At 37.2% G+C, this 21,451-nt stretch overlaps 1 protein-coding gene and 2 long non-coding RNA genes across 6 annotated transcripts in view; 1 reads left to right on the top strand and 2 right to left on the bottom strand.

The window, feature by feature from the left end:
- LOC121869581 overlaps positions 1-11,435 on the top strand; it is a 57,616-nt gene extending 46,181 nt beyond the window's left edge. For all 4 annotated transcript variants that reach the window (XM_042371015.1, XM_042371013.1, XM_042371014.1 and 1 more), the window contains 11 exons: positions 3,182-3,646; positions 3,878-4,060; positions 4,670-4,835; positions 5,321-5,483; positions 5,767-5,937; positions 6,276-6,486; positions 7,229-7,392; positions 8,183-8,456; positions 9,436-9,603; positions 10,284-10,469; positions 10,821-11,435. In XM_042371015.1, the coding sequence (XP_042226949.1) occupies positions 3,586-3,646; positions 3,878-4,060; positions 4,670-4,835; positions 5,321-5,483; positions 5,767-5,937; positions 6,276-6,486; positions 7,229-7,392; positions 8,183-8,456; positions 9,436-9,603; positions 10,284-10,469; positions 10,821-10,876 (1,803 nt within the window). In that variant the 5' untranslated portion in view covers positions 3,182-3,585 and the 3' untranslated portion in view covers positions 10,877-11,435. The remainder of the gene's footprint in view (positions 1-3,181; positions 3,647-3,877; positions 4,061-4,669; positions 4,836-5,320; positions 5,484-5,766; positions 5,938-6,275; positions 6,487-7,228; positions 7,393-8,182; positions 8,457-9,435; positions 9,604-10,283; positions 10,470-10,820) is intronic.
- Positions 8,750-10,936, bottom strand: LOC121869584. Its single transcript, XR_006089559.1, has 2 exons — positions 10,803-10,936; positions 8,750-9,184 (listed from the first exon to the last, which is right to left on the bottom strand). It is a non-coding gene; the product is annotated as an uncharacterized LOC121869584 (long non-coding RNA).
- Positions 11,436-12,342: 907 nt separating the features above from the next.
- Positions 12,343-20,236, bottom strand: LOC121869583. The gene is made up of 3 exons (XR_006089558.1): positions 19,640-20,236; positions 16,522-16,659; positions 12,343-14,566 (listed from the first exon to the last, which is right to left on the bottom strand). It is a non-coding gene; the product is annotated as an uncharacterized LOC121869583 (long non-coding RNA).
- Positions 20,237-21,451: the final 1,215 nt, after the last annotated feature.

Below are 21,451 nucleotides of genomic sequence, written 5' to 3'. Positions count from 1 at the left end.
CCTAACCCCCTAACCTAACCCCCTAACCTAACCTTATAACCTAACTTAACCAAACGTGATAAACTTGATAGAAGGGGGCCGTGGTCGCCAATCCTCAGACATGCTGGCACTTTGATTGGTTGAATTAATGGTTTATTGATTGGTTGTTTGGTTGACGTTCTTCCTTGTTGTTCTATGGTGTGAGAGGACAGACAGACATGCATACAGACGCAGGTAGACAGCCATATAGAATGATAAACAGACAGACAGACAGACCTTGTTTATTCCGTCAATTATTGTTGTATGTATGACTCAAGATCGTGGACAGACATTCAGACGTACTAGTGGTAGTAGTTGTGGTCGTAGTGGCAGTAATAGTGGTTGTGGTAGTGTGAGAATAGTAGTGGTAGTGGAGCAGTGGGTGGTTGTGTTGGTGTGTGAGTAACAGTGAGAGCGAGAGGGAATGAGAGGTGTGTGGGAGGGAGAGAGGGAGGGGGTCGGACAGGAGCCAACTTTCCTGACTGCTGGAGTGCAACGCCCCCGTGTGTACGTATGTATGTGTGTGTATATGTGCGTGCCTGCGTGGGTGTGTCTGCTTGTTTGGGTATTTGTGGGGAATTATGTGCGTGTGTATTTGTGGGTGTGTGAGTACAGGTATTTGTGGGGGTGCGTGCGTAAAATAATTGTGTGGGGGTGCGTGCGTATTTGTGTGGGATGCGTGCGTAAAACGTTTGTGGGTGGGGGGGTTGCATACTTGACTATTTATGGTAGTGTGTGTGTGTGTGTGTGTGTGTGTGTGTGTGTGTGTGTGTGTGTGTGTGTGTGTGTGAAGTCAAACCGGGCCAACTATAAAACACACAGCGTTTATACTGAACAAATATACTCTAATCCTACTATACTAAAATTACTGTACACTATATTTCTGTACAGTCACGAGTTCTGCTATAACGAAAATAACAAAACAAATAACAAAGTCGACAAGTGGTAACATTACATTGAAACACGATATATATAGCGAACACTTCTAAAATACCGTATATCATAACGACTTTATATATTATCTTACAATACCCTATTGAATCAACACTTATTAATTATTTTTACTTAATCGTATTTCATCAACACTTATTAATTATTTTTACTTAAAGAAATGCCTAGTAAATATAAAGGGTTAGCGTAGTTATTTAGGTTAGGATAATTTTAAAATGGCAGTTGTATTTCTGACGCCTGAGGACAGCAGTTTGGCGTGGTTGTGGTTGCTTGATGTGCTTTGGTATGACCAGTGTGTGTGTGTTCTTGGAAGGGGTTTATTTATAACATTTTTGCAAGTACTGTTAACACGCTGCCTCATAAACACTACAGGGGTTCATAGTAGTTATAGTAGCAGTAGTAAAAACTTCTATCTTAACTGGCTAATTTAAGGAGACGGACTCAAAGAACTACAATAACTTAATTAATTTAATGTGACAGTTATGAAAATTTATACTGTACATTTATTTATTTATGTATCACTTAATTTTAGGTTGTGTTAATATTGGTTCATTGTTTACTGTATACATAAAGATTGAGATGCATGCATGTATGTATGTCTGCAATGTCTGTATGTAATGTATAAAATCCCCTTAAGGATAAATGCATGACGCCACAGGTCCCACTTGAGGCAGCCAGCGGTGAGAGACTAACAACTCGACCAAGTGGGAACCTTTTGCTCTCATGCTTGAATACTGAAGGAGATTTCATACAACAAAAGCTTCGCCAAACTGTGAGGAGGAGGAGGAGGAGGAGAGGGGGGGGGGTCATGATCTCCTAAGGGTCGTCTGGTCATCTTTAGGAGGGTAGCGCGTGTCGGTACTTAGGCAATGATACGTGCGTGTCCTTGGGGAAGAGTTAGAGGGAGTTGTTTAATAGAAAATACTAACGTGGTCACTGAATGCTTCACTGGATACCGAAATTTTGTAGTGTTTTCTCTTTCCTTAGTTTGTAGCGAGAGGAAAGTGTGGATAATTTGTTTTATTGACTATTCTGCATCTTAACACGCATACATGCCCTAAAAGAAACCCCTGCTCGCTGGAAATATGTCGACGACTCCACCATTGGGATCAGCGTCAACAATTCTGCTCCCAACTATACCGCCCTTCAGGATTTATTGAACAGTCTCCAAAACTGGGCCACCAACAACCATGTCACCATCAACCATACCAAGACCATGGTTATGCACATCAACCTCTCCTCGACATTGTCCCACCTCCTTCCATTACTCTAGGTCCGAACACACTCCAGGTTGTAGATTCCACGAAGCTCCTCGGCGTCACCATAGACAACAAACTAAATTGGAAACCACACGTCAGTGAAGTTGTCAAATCCTCCAGTTTCCGTCTCCACCTCCTCCGCCGACTCAAGTCCCTCGGAGTTCCTGCACCGAGCTCCTCAGTGTTTACACAACATTCATACTTCCCAAGCTCACCTATGCCTCCCCACCTGGTCTTCCTCCCTAAATGCCACACAACGTAAACACCTAGAAAAAGTGCAAAAGAGGGCATGCAAGATTATTCTCTCCCCTTCCTACTCCACATATCAAGAAGCGCTCAACACACTGACCCTTTCGACTCTCACTGACCATCACCACGACCTCATCTGCAAATTTGGTAAGAAGCTTCTACACCATCCTCGACACCGGCTCCTACTACCACCTGAGATCACTAGTCCGAGAATTGCTGTTCGACACCACAACCGCATCCAGCCCATACGTGCACGAACTGATCGCTATAAGAACAGCCCAGTCCCAACCATTGTAAAAATTATCAATAACTTGTAATAAATCAGTGTATTCACTCCCAGTAAACACTACTCCTTGCACTGTCACTATGTTGAAATGAACTGCAGTTTGAGCTTTTCCCCATCTAGTTATTATATGTCTTATTTGTGTCACTTATGTTACTTGTATATTATTTGTAATTCGAAACCCATTCCCCAAATATGTAACTGTATATTTTCAGCCTTCTGGCTGCCAAGCTCTTTCAATAAACCGTTAATTATTATTATTATTATTATTATTATTATTATTATTACATACATAAACATACATATATACGTACATTCGATGGAGTTAAGACAGCCTCCTCGTCCTAGTTCAGCTTATTATTATTATTATTTATTATTGTTATTATTATTATTACTTATCTTTGTGTTTGTTTTGTTACAGATGTATTGTTCAAGAAGTTGTAGACAATGGTGAAGTGCTGGCCATGAGACGCTGTAAACGTTGTCCGCCTTCCACCAGCAGTAGCCAGGCCCTGCCCTCATGACCTGACTTGGGGCACACCCACACACACACACACAAAACAACACACCGACTCGCCACCCCTTCCACCTGGGCCATCGTCCGTCCTGCAGTAGCGTCCACTACACCAACCTCCTATGGCTTCACCGTAATTAAAGCCACTGCCAAACCGACGTACTTGAAGACTCGTCAGTCCATATTAGTACTGTATATAACTATTTTTTACACTGGGTACTGAGGTATCTGGGGGCAGATATCGAGTACAGGTAGAATAGTGTGGCTAAACATTCCCTGGTGACGTGACACCTGTAGGAGAGCGGACCAAGATGGCTGGTGTCAACAGAAGCCTCCTGCTGCTGAAGCTGCTCCTCTTCACCTTCTATGGAGGTAAACACATGCACGCACGTCGCACACACACACACACATACATATACACACTGGTTTTATATACGACCTCAGTATCACCCTGACTATCGACTCTCACACAAGCACACCTGTATCCTGTATATATCAATTGATTAATGATCACCTGGATCGTCAACAACTGCAAAAAATACTCTTTGTCTATTAACTAACAAAGAAACTTTTTGTCCACTAAACAACACTCCTCTTCTTCAGCTCTGGGTTGCCTCATACCGTTCCTGACGATCCACATGAGGTTCATCGGGTTGAACAAGCAGGAGATCACCTGGATCAACTCAGTGCTGCCCCTCACCTCCCTCTTAGGACCGCCGCTGGTGGGCATGATGGCCGACAGACTGGGCCACTACCGCCCCATCACCATCTTCTGCATGCTGTTCGGTGGGTATTGAGGAAGGTGTTGAACCTTTAGAATGTTACTGTACTTGTAACACCTACAAGTTACAATGGTTTGGTGGGTGTTGAGGAAGGTGTTAAACCCTTTGAGAACAATACTTTGAACATAAGAAAATAAAGTCTGCAATAGGCCGGTGAGTATGGAGTCACGTTAGTTAACACAACCAGCAGTAGGCAGGTGGGGGAGATGGTCAAGGTTGTGGTAGGGTAACAGTCTGTTGTATCTTGGTCTAGTGTACACATGTTACAGTAATGTTTTGGTAATCCATATGTCAGGGATGCAAATATATTATGTATTTTATCTTTATTGTGGTTAAGCTAATGTTAACTAGACACACACATTATCATTATCCCTTTTACTAGTTAAATTGTGTGTGGTATCTTAAGATCCAGTGGTACAGGACCGGGGTGTATGTACAGTTAACGCAGTTCTCAGTTATTCATGTTTTTTTTTATTATTGTTATTAATACATCTCCACACACACACACACACACATACATACATACATACATACATACATACATACATACAGTACAGATTTATACCACAAACAACTATTGCTTTAAGACAGTAAAACATGTGTTGTGTTACAGCTGCCATCCTTCACACGGCACTCCTGTTCGTGCCATCTTGTGAGGTGTCGCCACCTGTAGAGGCTCCACTAACCCTCAGATGCAACCCTGCAGGAGCTGCACTTGTGGTTGACCCTTGTGGCAACCCCTGCCCACAACCTGTTGGCTTCCACTCCTCATCCTTCATGTGAGATTAATACACATTCACTTTATTTACAAACTTTATCTTCATTTAGCACTTTAGATTAATACAAATTACTGGATGTGAATTTAAAAACTCCAATGCTAACCTAACCTAACCCCCATTGTAGTACTGTATTAGGGTGTTTAATCATCATGTGGAATAAAAAAGGTGTTATTGATCTTCATGAGATCCCATATTTAACTAAAACCTGATATTTTAAAATCAAATGTGGTACTGTACTTAAACCCAAAGACCTTGTTGAAAGTAGTGTTTCTCAATCTTTATTAGCACGTGAGGATCACCTGGAGAATAACCATACCAGCTTGTTTCATCTGATGATTAACCACCCTAATGGTACCTGGTGTAGGTGGGGGGATAAAGGTTAGAATGGTTAATCTTGAGGTGAAATAAAACTCGGGTTATCTATATTTTGTTCTAAGCTTTTGTGCACTTTATTTCGAATTACGATACTTACTGTCAACACACAGAGTGAAGGAGTGTCGCCAGGTGTGTAGAGAGACCAGTACAAAACTCAACTCGGATCAAGAAGAAGTTGAGGTGGAAACCTATGTAACTCGCGACACACCACCTGTCATGAGTCTTCGCTCAATAACGGGTAACCAGGAGTACAGAACCTTCAACAACGATCGGGTAAGTGGGATATTTAGGACCTGTAGTGTAATAAATGCATCTATGATTTTGTGTGAGATATGACAATGGATGAAGGATTTTGACAACCTTACCGAGACAACTGGCATCGCTGTGTACATTTTGAAAGCCATCTGACCCCTCCGTAAAGATAGTCTTCGGAGCGGGTGTACCGAGATCCTGTCCACGCTTGTTGAGATGATATTGAACTGATATATAATGTTAATAATAAAGTGAAATACTAAACGTAACCACTCTAACGGCAGTGATGTTCGTGTGTTTTCAGATAACATTAGAATTCAACAGAACATTTGAGCCAAAACTTGGTAAAGGGGAAGGCGATGACGTCATGTGTTACTACCCACAGCAAGACTTCATTACAGATACCAACCAATACACTGGCCTCACCTGTCAAGCTACACCAAACTGTGAAGTTATCTGTAATGCTACCGAGGTGGTAAGGAAACATTTATCATCTATATAATTTTGCTTTGAAGAGCTTGGTTGTTCCAATAATACTCTGTAGTATTAAGTTGTATTCTTGATAGACATTTTTAATTTTCAGAGTTGTTACGCATCATTTACTCTGTCATTCATAAATAAATATATAAATAAATGGTTTATCAAATAAAATACGATGTGAAATGTCCGTAGAGTTATTGTCGTTTAATACAGTGTAACACTTTATATAATACTACTGCACTAACCTAGACTTATTTAACCAATCAATAAAACCTTCTTTACCATCAACCAATAATAATACCCGTTCTCAACAAACTTTCACTCCTTTTTCAGGTTAACGGAACTCACTTTCTCCAGAGACCTCAATGCTCGAAGGTGAAGGGGAATCCGAAATTAACCCTATGGCTGTACTTTGGTGTGAGGGGTTTGGCCGAGATGTTCTCAGCCATCCTGGTGTCCTTGTTAGAGGCAGTGGCCCTCACCATGGTCCATCAACACAAGGGAGACTATGGCAGGGAGAAGATGTTTGGTTTACTTGCTGTAGGTGAGTTACTGTCCACCCTCAGACACGTGTTACTGGAGGATGAATAAAGAGTCATGTACAGGTTTACGAGTAAAGGACAGAGGGATAAGTACAGAATGATAAGTACACATGAGGAATGATAAAGACAGGCTGATAGGACAGAAGGAGTAAGATTGGAAAAAGTACAGAATGATAATAAAACCAAATAAGTACAGAATGATAGGAAATACAACACAGAATGATAGTAAGTACAGCACAGAATGATAATAAGTACAGATTAATGAATCATTAAATTTCATAGTTACAGTAACATCATCTTTACACACCTCCTTTACCATTAACATATTATTTTGGCAGGAGTTAAGGAAGATACTTGATATATATAGGCAAAGGAACAGAGTATAAATTAGTGACTTAGGAAACTGGTAGCATGGAGACCTATGATGTAGGTGAAGTTGGTCTAGAGAGTAAAGTAAAATATATGAGCTGTATAAAAAAAAGATGAAAGGACAAGTCATGGTATATTATTGGTTTATAAGAATTTTCTAACCTGTGTGGGTGTCCCCTCTATGCTGAATAAAATAGTCTGGCAGTATGCTAAATAAATGTCTAAAACTGGCATCCCTGTACTGAAAAGGTTAATAGGGGTAAATGAATACTATAGTAGAAACTTGAATCAATAAATATAGGTTGTGGTTTGAATTTAACAAGAGGGATTATTGCCACAAAAGAAGTTTAACATTGTATCCTTGGAATATTTCAGGAGTATTTTCACCGATCTCCGGCTATCTCATCGACAATCAGTTCGGAACCTTCGGGGGGTACAGCTACGCCCCGGTGTTCTACGTGTTCAACGGCTTGATGCTGGTAACTGCGGTGGTAACAGTTGCACTACCCATTGAGGTGCAAGTTGAGAGAATGAGTTTGGTAAGAATTTGTTTACTGTCTGAAAAGTTGACAGGAAATCTATTGTATAATTTTTTATACCATATATTCCTAGAATCTTCTAAGTTCCTATAAGGACAAGACAGTAACAGTAATTGATGCATGGAGCTAGTCAGTAAATGCTGTAGGTAGAGTATGATACAGTTCTCCATGTGTGGAAGGCAACTCTTAAGACATAGCCCATGGGAGGGAGGGGGTTAGTCTTTGCCGATATTCATAACTAGGCTTGGGGTGGGTTGCAAAAGGGTCTTCAATTTCTTTATTAAATCATTTATATCATCTTTAAATTTCCCAATAGTATATACAGTACATTTATTGAAAACCTTTAATTTTGTTACTGTCATAATAAATGCGGAATTAACGTACCTGGAATTTTTCAGATTTACACTTGGAAAAGCCAGAGAATTTTGTTTTGTCTGGCCAGTTGACACCCTGACTATCTTTACTATACTATAAACATGTTAGTTTTCACTTTCCCAAAAATACTCCTGTAATACCTTGGTTTTCAGCGATTGCGGTCAGAAAAAGATTGTTTAAATTTCATACAAAGGTGCATCTTTACATGCTGATTAAGGGTTTGTGTTCACAATTTAAAAATTTGAGTAATTAGTGTTAATTAATGACCTTTGAAATAATTAAGAGTATTTAAAAAGTCGATTATGCTGTGCCCGTAAGTTTATTACAGCCTTTAATTGTTTTCTGTGATGTTACCTGCATACAATGTCTACCTCCACCAGTTTTGGCAAATGTTTTAAGCATTACATTATTTCAGCTGAAAAACATCACTCAGCTCATCCACACAACAGAACTGAGCATCCTCCTGCTGCTGATGACTCTCCTGGGCATCTTCTGGGGTTACCTCAAGACATTTGTCTATCTGTATTTAGAAGACCTACATGCATCCAAGTTACTCCTGGGTCTTACTCTTTCCTTTGGTATTGTTCCTTCACTGCCATTTTTATACAGGAGTACAGCTGTAGTAAAGTACTGTGGCCACCACTACCTCATCATGCTTGCCTTCCTTGGATACTGTATCCGATTTGCCGGTAAGTGATAATATATATATTTTTCGGGGGGCAAATCTTTATTTATGTAGAACTTTTGACCAGGATTTTCTGTTTTGTCACTTGTCTGGTGGGACATCTTAGGATCACATTTTCCATCATCATCTGTTACCCCCTAACAGAAATATTTTATATGAACCTTAATTACTCAAAATTTTTACCTGAAACACTACAGCATGGTGGAGTATCACAATGAGTGTCTGCCAGTACAGTACTATAAAAAAAAACATAAAAAACAGAAGGAACCATGAGTTTAGTGGTCAAGCAACACCCTATTAAATGTATTTCTTTATTATTACATACACTATACATAATTATCATCGTTTAGGAAAAGTACATACAGTACTGTACAGTAGTAAAAATTAATATGTCAATCATATTGCAATTAAATTTGTTTTGTCATTATTATGAGAGTATTAGTATCAGAAAATTTGACAAATGATCTTCAGACAGAATGTTAAGGATCACTGATTTAAAACCACGAACAAAACTTTACATACACCTATACTGTACCGTATGATTATTATACAGTACTACAGTTATTTTGGAAGAAGAGAGATTAATACAAAATTAAATTGTCTGAGAGTTTTTTGACATAATCAACCATACCTTTGTTTTATACAAGCCTACAATGTTTTAGTAGCCTATGTGTACACCTTGCTAAACTGTACATAATTTTGACAGACCTTGTCCTTTAATACTTGTAAGACCTGGGGAAGGAAGAGATATTTCAAAAATTTTAAGAGCTACTAAATGTTTGTATGTCCGTGTAAGCTTTGTACAGAGTTTTATCTTAAATTCGTGATAAGCTTAAAATTGTTTGTCAGAATATTTAAGTTTAGTCCTCACTGATTATATGATTTTTGACAATGAAGTAAATATTCCCTGTGAAGTGTTTTGTAAAATCATCATATTTCAGTTTGATAAGAAAAGATTATAAAGTTAGTGTTTTCTTTTTCAGGTTTATCATATATCATTAATCCCTGGTGGGCTTTACTGCTGGAGTCACTGGAACTCTTCACACTCAACTTAATGAATGTGTCAGCTGCCACTCTAGCATACAAGCTTTCCCCCAAGACCTTCGTGGCAACAGCCCAAGCTTTAGTCTGGGTTTCACACTTTAATATAGGTTAGTTAAAATCAACTGAACATTTCTTAATAATTTTTTCTGATGTTCCCTCCTCCAGGTAATGTAAGTCATCAAATTTACTTTGTGAAACACCTAAGCCTTACTGTGTGGTTATGAGCAGAGAAGCATTGTTATATCACTAAGTGTCAGTTATACATCAGGGTTAGATTTCCTGGTCCTGTCTCAAAATCCTAGTTCAGTAGTTTATACTAAAGCCAGTGAGGCATCAGGTCCACCAGTAGAAGACAGGAAGAGAATTGCAACTGACACTGGAAGATGTCTGTGTTGAACCTCTTTCCCATACAGTTATGAACACATGCTATGTGCATACTGTACTTGCAGAACAATGTTTAAAATCCCACAGTATCATAGCCTAAGTCCTTATATACATCTAAAAATCACTTAGTTTAAGACAAAAGAAATAGAATGACAAAATACAGTAAATGTAAGTAAAAAATAAGTCCTCGGGTAAATAAAATACCGTAAATTTAAAGTTTAACCCAGTTTGTATCGGCAGGCATTCATAAGTAGGGGACCTTCTGTATATATACCATACAGGTATATACACACACATTTTTGGGGAGGTTGATTTGCGCCCGTTGCACCATACACCTCATATGTGCTTTACATGTTTTTAATACATATACTGTAATACAGTATTCATTTTTTTCTCGTTTCAGGTCGATGCATTGGTACCTTTGTTGGAGGGCATCTTAGGACCAAGTATGGTGATGTCCCAGTGTTTCAGGGAGCTGCCATTGTCTCGGCAGCATGTGCAGCTGTTTACCTCGGCATTCATCACCTTGTCAAATACTTGAAAGCAAGACAGAATGTTCAGCCAACACCACGGTCAAGCAGAGAAAATGGTATGTTGTTATATTTATTACACCTGTATATCCCACACGTATTTGTATTTATCATCAGGTCGGCAGGTTCCCATCGCACTTAACCCCTTGTGTATGGGGTCCCCTTTGAGGCGAATAAAATCGTCTGTGTTGGCCAAATAAAATATCAATAGTGACTTCCCTGTAGTGAAGGAGTTAAAGAAGACAAATTCATTTATATAACTCACAGATGCATCACTTCTACATCCCCCCAAAAAACAGGACTAAGTTTTTTCCCAATATTTCTCTCACTGACAGATTTTTAACATAATCCTGTTGGGGCACATTAAGGCTCATAACATTCCCCATACTCACAGCTTCTTTCATTCACAGGAAATATCCCAAATGGCCATTATACTCCGCTCCAGGTTGCTGACGAGAAGTTTTGATTGGAGTTCCGTGCTAGATCTCCTCAAGTTACCACATACAGCCAAGAGAAAGTATGGTGATATTAAACACTTATATGGCACTGTGATAGTCCAGGATGATAAGAGTGAATCTTAAAAATCACGAGTGGCAGGATAGTCATGTAAATAAGATCTACATACCATTATAATTAGTGATAATAGATGTGTACAACATGCCGGAGAAACTTCCTAGGTAATAAAAGAATATATGCAACTTTTAATATTCTTACAATGGCATTTACCAATGTGCTCCAAGTAGACTGAATTACTGAGCCACAATTGGTGTCGTCAAGTGGTGGTATCTCGTTCTCCCAGAGATGTTTCCAATGAAAAAAGGATTATTTGGAACCCAAGACAGTGGGCACAAGAGTTAGGATATGGTGCTATAAATGCGGTGTTTTGTAACCGGGCACTTTATTGCCAAGTCACTAGTGTACAAGGAAAAAGGTGAAGATCATATATGGCCTCTTATGGTTATTTAATGAAACCTTGATTGTACAATTACAGTAGTTATATATGACATAAAGTCCATACAAGGCTGCAACATCTCTCTCTGTCCCTATCTATGTATATCTGTCTGTCTTTGAATATTGTACATTTATATATTATGTACACCAGGTCCACCACTGACAGTGGGAGATAAGTGCATTCACAATGTTTTTTTTTTTTAGTCATTTTGGTTACCAAGCATCTGTACAACTTAAAAGCTGCTCTCAGACGACAAGTCTTGGTGTACCAAGGCTATAGTCTTGGTGTCCAAAAGCTGCTATAAAACACCAAGACTATATAGTCTTGGTGTACCAAGGCAATAGTCTTGGTGTTCAAAAGCTGCTCTAAAACACCAAGATTATATAGTCTTGGTGTACCAAGGCAATAGTCTTGGTGTCCAAAAGCTGCTATAAAACACCAAGACTATATAGTCTTGGTGTACCAAGGCAATAGTCTTGGTGTTCAATAGCTGCTATAAAACACCAAGACTTATAGTCTTGTTGTACCAAGGCAATAGTCTTGGTGTACCAAGGCAATAGTCTTGGTGTACCAAGGCTATAGTCTTGGTGTTCAAAAGCTGCTATAAAATACCAAGACTATAGTCTTGGTGTACCAAGGCTATAGTCTTGTTGTACCAAGGCTATATAGTCTTGGTGTACCAAGGCTATAGTCTTGGTGTCCAAAAGCTGCTATAAAATACCAAGACTATAGTCTTGGTGTACCAAGGCTATAGTCTTGGTGTTCAAAAGCTGCTCTAAAACACCAAGATTATATAGTCTTGGTGTACCAAGGCTGCTATAAAATACCAAGACTATAGTCTTGGTGTACCAAGGCTATAGTCTTGTTGTACCAAGGCTATATAGTCTTGGTGTACCAAGGCTATAGTCTTGGTGTCCAAAAGCTGCTATAAAATACCAAGACTATAGTCTTGGTGTACCAAGGCTATATAAAATCTATAGTCTTGGTGTACCAAGGCTATAGTCTTGGTGTCCAAAAGCTGCTATAAAATACCAAGACTATAGTCTTGTTGTACCAAGGCTATAGTCTTGGTGTTCAAAAGCTGCTATAAAATACCAAGACTATAGTCTTGGTGTACCAAGGCTATAGTCTTGGTGTCCAAAAGCTGCTATAAAATACCAAGACTATAGTCTTGGTGTACCAAGGCTATAGTCTTGTTGTACCAAGGCTATATAGTCTTGGTGTACCAAGGCTATAGTCTTGGTGTTCAAAAGCTGCTATAAAACACCAAAACTATAGTGTTGGTATACCAAGGCTATAGTCTTGGTGTCCAAAAGCTGCTCTAAAACACCAAGATTATATAGTCTTGGTGTACCAAGGCTATATAGTCTTGGTGTACCAAGGCTATAGTCTTGGTGTCCAAAAGCTGCTATAAAACACCAAGACTATAGTTTTGGTGTACCAAGGCTATAGTCTTGGTGTCCAAAAGCTGCTCTAAAACACCAAGGCTATGGTTTTGGTGTTCGACACATGGTGTATAAAAGCTGAGCATAATTGAATTTCAAGGCAAAAATATCAAAATTCAAGTTTTTGGTTAATTTTATTATAAAACAAAATGATTATTTTAATAAATCATAAAAAATTTTTTTATCTTGCATACCTAAAACAGATAAAACATACATACATTCTCAAGCATGCAACCAAAGTTCCATTTTTTCCTGAAAATGTGGTAAATTCAAGGTTTTTCAAGGCTGTTATACACCCTGTGAAAGCTACTCTGACATCAAAGCTATACTGTATATATATATATATATATATATATATATATATATATATATATATATATATATATATATATATATATATATATATATATATATATATATATATATATATATATATATATATATATATATAGAGTCTTGATGTTCCAAGGCTCTGGGCCTTGGTGTTATGAGAGCAGCTTTTAAACATCAAGACTATAGTCTTGGTGTTTAAAAGTGGCTCTCAGATAACAAGGTTATAGTCTTTGTGTTTAAAGTGTCAAAGAATCAACACCAATGCCTGAAATATAGCTGAAGATTTACACATGATGGTTGCTATCTGCTTACACACACATACAAAAAATAAAATAAAAAAATATGAAATAGCTTGAGTAAAATGTGTGAGCAGAAGAATTGCCTGAGCAAGTATCATGGAAGAAGATAAAGCAGGAGTTAGGGAAGTACGAAAAACCTAGATATAAAGATAGAAGTTAGGGGGAAGAGAGATAGCCAGTGAAACAAGATGTAATCAATCTTGAAGGAAAGTGTGGAGTTTAGAGATGTTGCCGCTACTAGGTGGCGTGCAGGTGTGAGTGTCGTCAGTTTAAAGAAACATTCATACAGAACGAACCCTTTGTACCCTCCCATGAGGCGCTTCCATGGGCGACTAAGGCTAACCCATTACTTAACTACGTGGTATTTCTTAATATTCTTCATCTGCAAGAATATAATACAAATAAATATAGAATTCTTTCATGTTCATGGCTGTTGGTAAATTGTAAACCCAAAATATAAAACATTCATGGCAGAAAACAGTAGAAACTTGCAGCAATTAGTTAATGTAAATATTAAAAAAATTAATAATGGTTACTAAAAAACTTTCAGTTTAAGCTCTACAAAACTGATGGTACAGTATATTGTATGTCTTTAGTGATTTAACAGGCTGAAACTTCAATGCGCTGACTCACTGAAATCACTTTGGTCTTCAGTATTAAGTGTTTTACCAAGTTTGCTCAGATGAGTTCACTGTATCATCACATGTCCTGGAACTATACATCCTTTGTGATAGGTGAGGCTGAAGCCAGCTGAGGTTGTGGGAGATGATAGAAGTGGACTGTGACACTTACAGTACTTGATGCATCAGGGACTGTAGGTGTGCAAAGTTAGTATTTTTTAAACTACTGTTCAAGTATGCTGTATAAGCACAGTATTCATAATGAGTTCAAAATTTAGGCTTTCTTATAAATGATTCAATCTAGTTTAAATATATTCAGAATCTTAAAAATAATAAAACTGTAACCTTTAGTGAGTCTTCAGTTAATGCTGAATGACATGCAATTTGCTTATCAGTACAGGTTACACCAATCGGCTGTATCCCCAAGTCTTGTCCGAGCTGTTTATCTTCAGTAAATTCTGTGGAACTGATTACTTGCTTGCTTAGGTGCAGTGGGCTGTTCTGTAACTGAAAATTAACCTTCCTTGTTGCTAAACGCTCGATCTAAATTAAACGCAGCGGACTAAAATTTTCATCTCTTAATTATTATACATGACCTTCCCAAGCCAACTGTTAACTCTACAGTCACTAACATTAGAGACATCTTTGTCACTACACCAATATTACCCAATTAACTTCACTAACCTTACAATGCTTAGAATCTTAGGCCGAAGTTACTAAAGCCGTATGAAAGTAACTCGATATAAATGTTACATGCTTTTAGCCAGTTTTTTTTCTGTTTAGTCACAGACTATATATATATATATATATATATATATATATATATATATATATATATATATATATATATATATATATATATATATATATATATATATATATATATATATATATATATATATATATATATTTTATATGATGTTCAGTTTCAAGGTTAAATTAGGTCTGTGCTTTTACAAATATTATTTCTTCCAAGCTAATGCATTAGTTTATCTACAATTAATTAATCCCTCGAAGTACTCTACTGTACTTCGTGTCAAAATGTCAGCAAAACTTTATGTTGACAGATATAAAACATTTTGGCTGGCACAGTTTGTCCCCAACATACAGCCCCATAGGATATGCTAAAACTTTGTTAATGTTCAAATATGTTATAGTGGCAAATTGAAGGCTACTCCCACCCTTTGTTCTTAGCCATTCAGACATTTTATTCTCTCATACCTCCTGCATTTTACCCCCAGCCAAGTGTTCAGCTGTCCAAGTTTGGTCATTGTGAGAATGTTTTACTTCTCCCTTCACTTTTGTGGCTTTTTTAGGGCATAATAGGAGTCAGTTAATAATAGCAATTGTGAGGAATATTTGCTGAAATTGGTTGACTGACAAGTGATGATGAATAGTTGCCAATACAGTAATAATATATCATGGATAGTGAGATGATATACGTTACTGTACAGGGGAGGGAGGAAGAAGTTAAAGATGTACTCAACATGGATGCTGATATTTGTCCTTTAGGGCAAAAGAAGAATTGTGTTTTTAGATTAAGTTTTTAAATTATTATGTTTATATTTCTTGCTCAACTTGCTGATATGCTACAGACATGAAGTCATTTGGAAGGACAATTGTTGAGAAATAGTGTTAATGAGTGTTACAAATTGTATATATTGTATTTATATACTTTTATTTGTATATTAAGAGACAAAAAATATTGAACAAAAAATACTGAGAACAGGTGAAAATTATTTACATTTATTTAGCTGTGTACATTAGAGGTTCTCATATACGGTTATTATTACACACTTTGCATGATAGAGTGAAGGGTTCATCTTCCTATGTGCTATAAATATCAGTAATGGATACTTGAATTTTTAGTCATGAAATTTCAATTATTTAATTAATTTTCTTTACTGTCACTAATATGTCTTCATAGTCCCCTGTGTACTAAAGATTTAATGCCCTCATTCTATCTGTAATTTACTTGAGTGAATGATTAGGATATTGTGAATGAATCTCAAGACAGTTTGATGCAAAGTGAGCCACGTGTTATGTTTTGTTCAATAAGTCAAGTTGTTGTAACTCCTTAATGATGGAATGTCTGTGTGTATCAAGAGCCAGAAGCCTGAATTGTCATATGTATTGAGATATTTTCTTCAGTATCGATCTCTCTGAGATCACAGTTATAGATGAAATAATTAGTGTCTCATATACATATAGCTCCTGAGAGTATGGACCAAAATACTGAGGATCAAGGACCAAAATTGTATATGTCATTACCTTAACTTGTCTGTGTCAGACTATACCTCTTCAGTCACTTTTAAATGCATATGATATGTACATATTTTCTATACCATTCATGTAGATTTATCTAAGTTCTCAAAAGCCCCTTTTAATAATATGCTAATATAAAGGATATATCTCTTTGTTATGTCATTAAATTTTTAAAACTAATGATGGAAGTACATTACCTGATATTGTACTGTGTGTACTACTGTCTGAACCACATGGCGTGTGAATGTTGGCACCTTGTAACCAGCCACATGTTAGTGGAAGGACTTCAAAACACTGCAGACCTTTACTGATGATATGTTTAAATTGTTTGAGACCTGAAAAAGGGAAGAACCATTATAGTTTTATGAGTTGGCTTGGCATTACATTGTGCTTGATATTATGCAAACCAGATATCAGTTGTCTTGGTTACTACCTAATTTTACAACATTCATGGCCTAGAATTTGTTATTGATGGTGAATATAGAAGAAACTGTGACAGAAATATGCACAAGTTCCATTATCTTAGTAGACCCATACACAAGTTTTTCTGTGCCTTCCACATCTACACTTCCTCAATATGTCAGTTTATGCATAAACTTGTGGCTTCATTGACTTTCATCTAATGACATTACAGTATTTTTTAAATTATTACATATTGTAAAAATGGATTTTGTGAGCTGATGTGTATGTGAGAATATATATTCTGGCTAAGTTTGAGACTACTGTAGAGCATCACTGCATATAACAAAAGAGCATTTTGTGAGTAATATACTGTACAGTAAATGTGTGTGTGAGTCAAGATGTACATGTGTGAATACAGTACACACACTGGCAGATCCAGCCCCTCACTCCACCGTAAAGTGGTATTGTACCGTCCCCTTTTCAGGTAATGATTTCAAGAATTACAATCACCTGACAAACTGACCTGTATAATGGAACAAAAGTTTAATATTTGCTTGTATATGTCCACTAATGATAACCCTACTGTCTGGGAAAGGAAGTCTGTTAACACAACATATGCATGTGTTAAAAAATGTGTCCATGGGTTTGTGTGTTTGTGTATGCCTGTGTGTGTGTATGTAAGCACATTCATAATTAGTTGTGTGGGTTGAATGTATGCATATGTGTATTGATACCCACTAAAAAAATTGATAACTTGTTTTTATACACTAATGCTCAATACATTATATGAGTTTATATATGTTCACCATGTCAGATGCTAACAAAATAAGTAAATTATCATTTAGGACTTACATTATTTTAGAAGTACTGTACAATATAATCATCAAGTTATACAAGACATAGGATACTGTTAGAGAATTTTGACAATTTTAAAATACGACTTGAGTAAATGTCATCTATTTTCTGTGAACATAATTACCATATAAATTTTATTAATATAAATAATTAATAAAGAAAATATAATGAATGATTGATCCTATTTACTAAAGAATTGGTGGATTGATCCTGCAATCCTGTTACAGAAGCATGGGATCAAGTAGCTCTGTATAGCTAAGCAAGTCTAGAGGTTTGAAGCTCTAGGACCTGACTTGTGTGACTGAGATCTAAAAAGTCTGATATCCCTTGGCATGAAGGTTCCGTAGAAAGGGAGACGGCTTAAGAACATTAGTTGCTGAGCAAGTAAGCTGCCAGTCCAATTTTTTTACAAGTTAGAAATTGACATCACAGGGGTACCACATCAGATCCAGCTCACCTTAGCACCCCCAAATAAATAAGAGGATGAAAAAAGAAGGAAAAGTTTATCAGATCTCAAGTACTCCAGTCATCCACCACAACTTAACACTCCTGTAGATTACACAAAATGAACACAGTACCAGGATAGGGCGACTGTCCACCTTTTAAAGCAAATCCAACGTCTGACAAAATTCCAGAAACAGATAAAAAAATCCCCTTTTGAAGGAATTGCTCTATTCCCAGATAAGAACTTCATGCTAATACTACACATGCCAGCAATGTGCACAGTATTTATTATTTATTGTGCAGAAGTTCAACACAAGGATGAACACTTTTCTCAAGCTTCCAATAAGGAAGGACATCAAGATGGACCATGTAATACCTGCAATAGCTGAACTGTCATCAGTAATCTAGATACACCTTCTCTTAACCTATCTCCTATTTAATAGAGAAACCAGAATGGAATAATACTGTATTAGATGGGGGCCAAGATTACCTCTGCTCCATCATATAAGAACAGACATTCCATCTCGTTTAAAAAGCATGTGTGCCAAAAAGTGTTCAAAAGAGATGACGTACGAAACTTTTAATTACTGTACAGTACAGTATAAACAATCACCTAAGAAATTTAATCCTAGGAATGAGTAGAACAGCTTTTTTAAACATTTTCCAAACCCAAACAGAGAAAAGTTTCATCTCCCCATGAGCAGGTAATACTATTCCAATGAGAGGGAGGATGTTCTTGTCCAGCAAAATGATGCATATCAGTCCTATTCCGACATGTTATTTCCTCTATCCGTCAGAACAATCCATCTTTCCTTGAGATACCTAACGAATCATCACTTCTACTTTGTTTACATAAACCTCTTGCAAGAATTCCTTTACCCTTCCCATAGCCCCATGTATGACTGGGAGTACCACAAGGTGGAGCATTTCAGACTTCACCTCTGATACAATAGAACTGTAATACATCATCTACTTTTGGTATGTAAAGGTGTTTCTGTTCCATTAATGGGACTCACTTAGGTCAACAAAACCAAGCTAAATCATTCAGCTGTTCCTAATAATTAAGGAGATTGAAAATAGTTAATAGTTGTTGATGAATAACTACACCGAGAATCTTGAGAAGATTAATTTGGTTAATGGTTCCTGGTCTATCAGCCACCTTCGCTATGAATGAAATCCATGGCCCACACGCTTACCAGGTAAGATAAAAACATTCGCATAAGGTCTCCCTGGAAGCAGATGTTAAATACAGAATACAATATGGAAACTGAAAAATCTAACAAGCCCAGGTCACTATATAATAATGAGATCCTAAACTATACCTCTTTTTGCCTGTGCCGATTTTATCCAAAACCAGGATTGTATTAAGACCAAACTTGACCAACACTGGTGCAAGTACAGATACAACCTGGAACCAGTACATGCCCAATACTTGCCAACAGTATGAAACAAAGATGTGACCGACTGCCCAAGTCGCTAACAGGCCAATCAGTGGCGGAGAGGGTAAGTAAAGTAAAGTACAATACTGTATACTGTACTGTACTAATATTGGTCTGACTCAATTTGTCTAATTCAACTAAACAATATAGATTGAAGATGAACACAAGTGATTACCTGGTAGTGAGGATTCTCAAATGTTCTCCCTCTCCAAGGTACCTTCATACTGCCTCATTTATTGGACTCTGGTGAGAAAGAGAAGGAGTTTTTCAATTTCAAATTTATTCAATTTATAAATTCCCAGTTCAGTTCAGGTAGCTGAGAACCTGGTCTTTAACCACAAACTTGCTGGCTATGAGAGAATACAGTACCCTGAACTGTCACTAGGCATCTTCTGGTTCATTATTGCTTGATATAAGCACAGTAGTAACCATTCCAACCAAAATACCTTTTTCTTAAGTCAGGGTGGACACCTTTAGTGAACCTGACTCAAAATGGTACATATTGTCTGTGTCTGACTCTATGTTATGTATTTTTCTATCTTATCCAATAGCTAAATGATTTCTTGCACTGAAAGCAATTTTGTTCAAACAGAATTAGGTCTATATTATATAAACTCTGGGTGTGTGTACATGGCCTGTGCAGAACATTTGTATATAATGTACGTGTGTATAATGATATGTCTAGCTGTTAGTGGAAGAGTGTCTTAGTTTTTATCATTTCAAAAGTTCTTGTTAGATTTTGTTTTACATTGCTTTGAATACAAACCATACAAAGCCTTTTGTACTAATTATATTTCTTATTAAATGATAATAACATCTATTGATATATCAATATCCTGCACAACCCCTCACTCCTATACAACACCACAAGTCCTTCCCTCACTCCTACATAGTACTGTATCATATGAGTTTGGTAGAGCTTCAAATATTAATGCAGGTGAACTATTTTATTGAGATCTAATGATACTGTACTGTATATGGTTTGTATTCTACACCATGAAATAAAGGATTACTTGTATTATTATAGTACAGTACTGTTACAGGTACACATTCACCTCATGATACAGTACAGTACTCTGTATCAGTTACTGTAAGGTCATTAAAAATCTCTTTACAATAAATGATAAAGTTTATTCATACTGTATTACTACTAATGTCCGTCACTCATTAAGGAACTATTAGTGCTTATTGGTAGGAGACCGTAATAATATTTTACATAACCAAATACAGTAAACCCTTGATGATCCGGACCCGGGAAATCCGGATTTCGGAAGACCCGGTTCAAAATATTTGGGGGTTCTGGGCTAAGAAGCCTCCTAGAAGTTTCCCTAAGAAACATTCCCAAACCAGAGCAAAGAATATTTTAGGCCCGTGGGCACTGCTTGACCCGTCAGTTGCCTGGACACAGGTGCCCGAGGAGGTGGGAAACATAAACAAAGTTGACAATTGTTGTTTGTGGGAATATTATTTCATTCGCTCTAGTAATGATACAATGTTTCTTATTATGTTATCAGAGGTAAATGCTTGGTTTATATACGGTAATTTGTTTATCACTACATTAGTACTGTATTTTTGGTGTTTCTTGAATCATTTATTATTCGCCGGAAAATTCGGACAATCGGCTTTTCCTGACAGGTGGTCCCTCCTTTTAGTCCGGATCTTCAAGGGTTCACTGTACTGTACTCAATCAGGGCCTTTACTTATCAAGCATACACGATATCATATTAGACCTTTATGTATCAACAAGTGCAATGAGGCTGTGTCTATTAACCCAGGTCTGGCTCACAATTCATTCTTGCTCGAGCTGAAGGTATAGAACTTGTGAACCAAAACTAATAAAACCACTCAAGAACCAATTATGTTTGGTTTATTTTCTGTGTTTTGGTTCACCGTGCATCACCACATTTGCCTCACATATACCAAGACCAGTTATCTAGTACACAGGGTAAGTTAATCACCTCTCTAGTAGAAATACTCAAGAGCCACA

This window comes from Homarus americanus, unplaced genomic scaffold, assembly GCF_018991925.1.
Source record: "Homarus americanus isolate GMGI-L3 unplaced genomic scaffold, GMGI_Hamer_2.0 scaffold23578, whole genome shotgun sequence".
Lineage (NCBI taxonomy): Eukaryota > Metazoa > Arthropoda > Malacostraca > Decapoda > Nephropidae > Homarus > Homarus americanus.
Note: the sequence above shows the minus strand (reverse complement) of the source record. Positions and strands in the feature narration are given on the sequence as shown.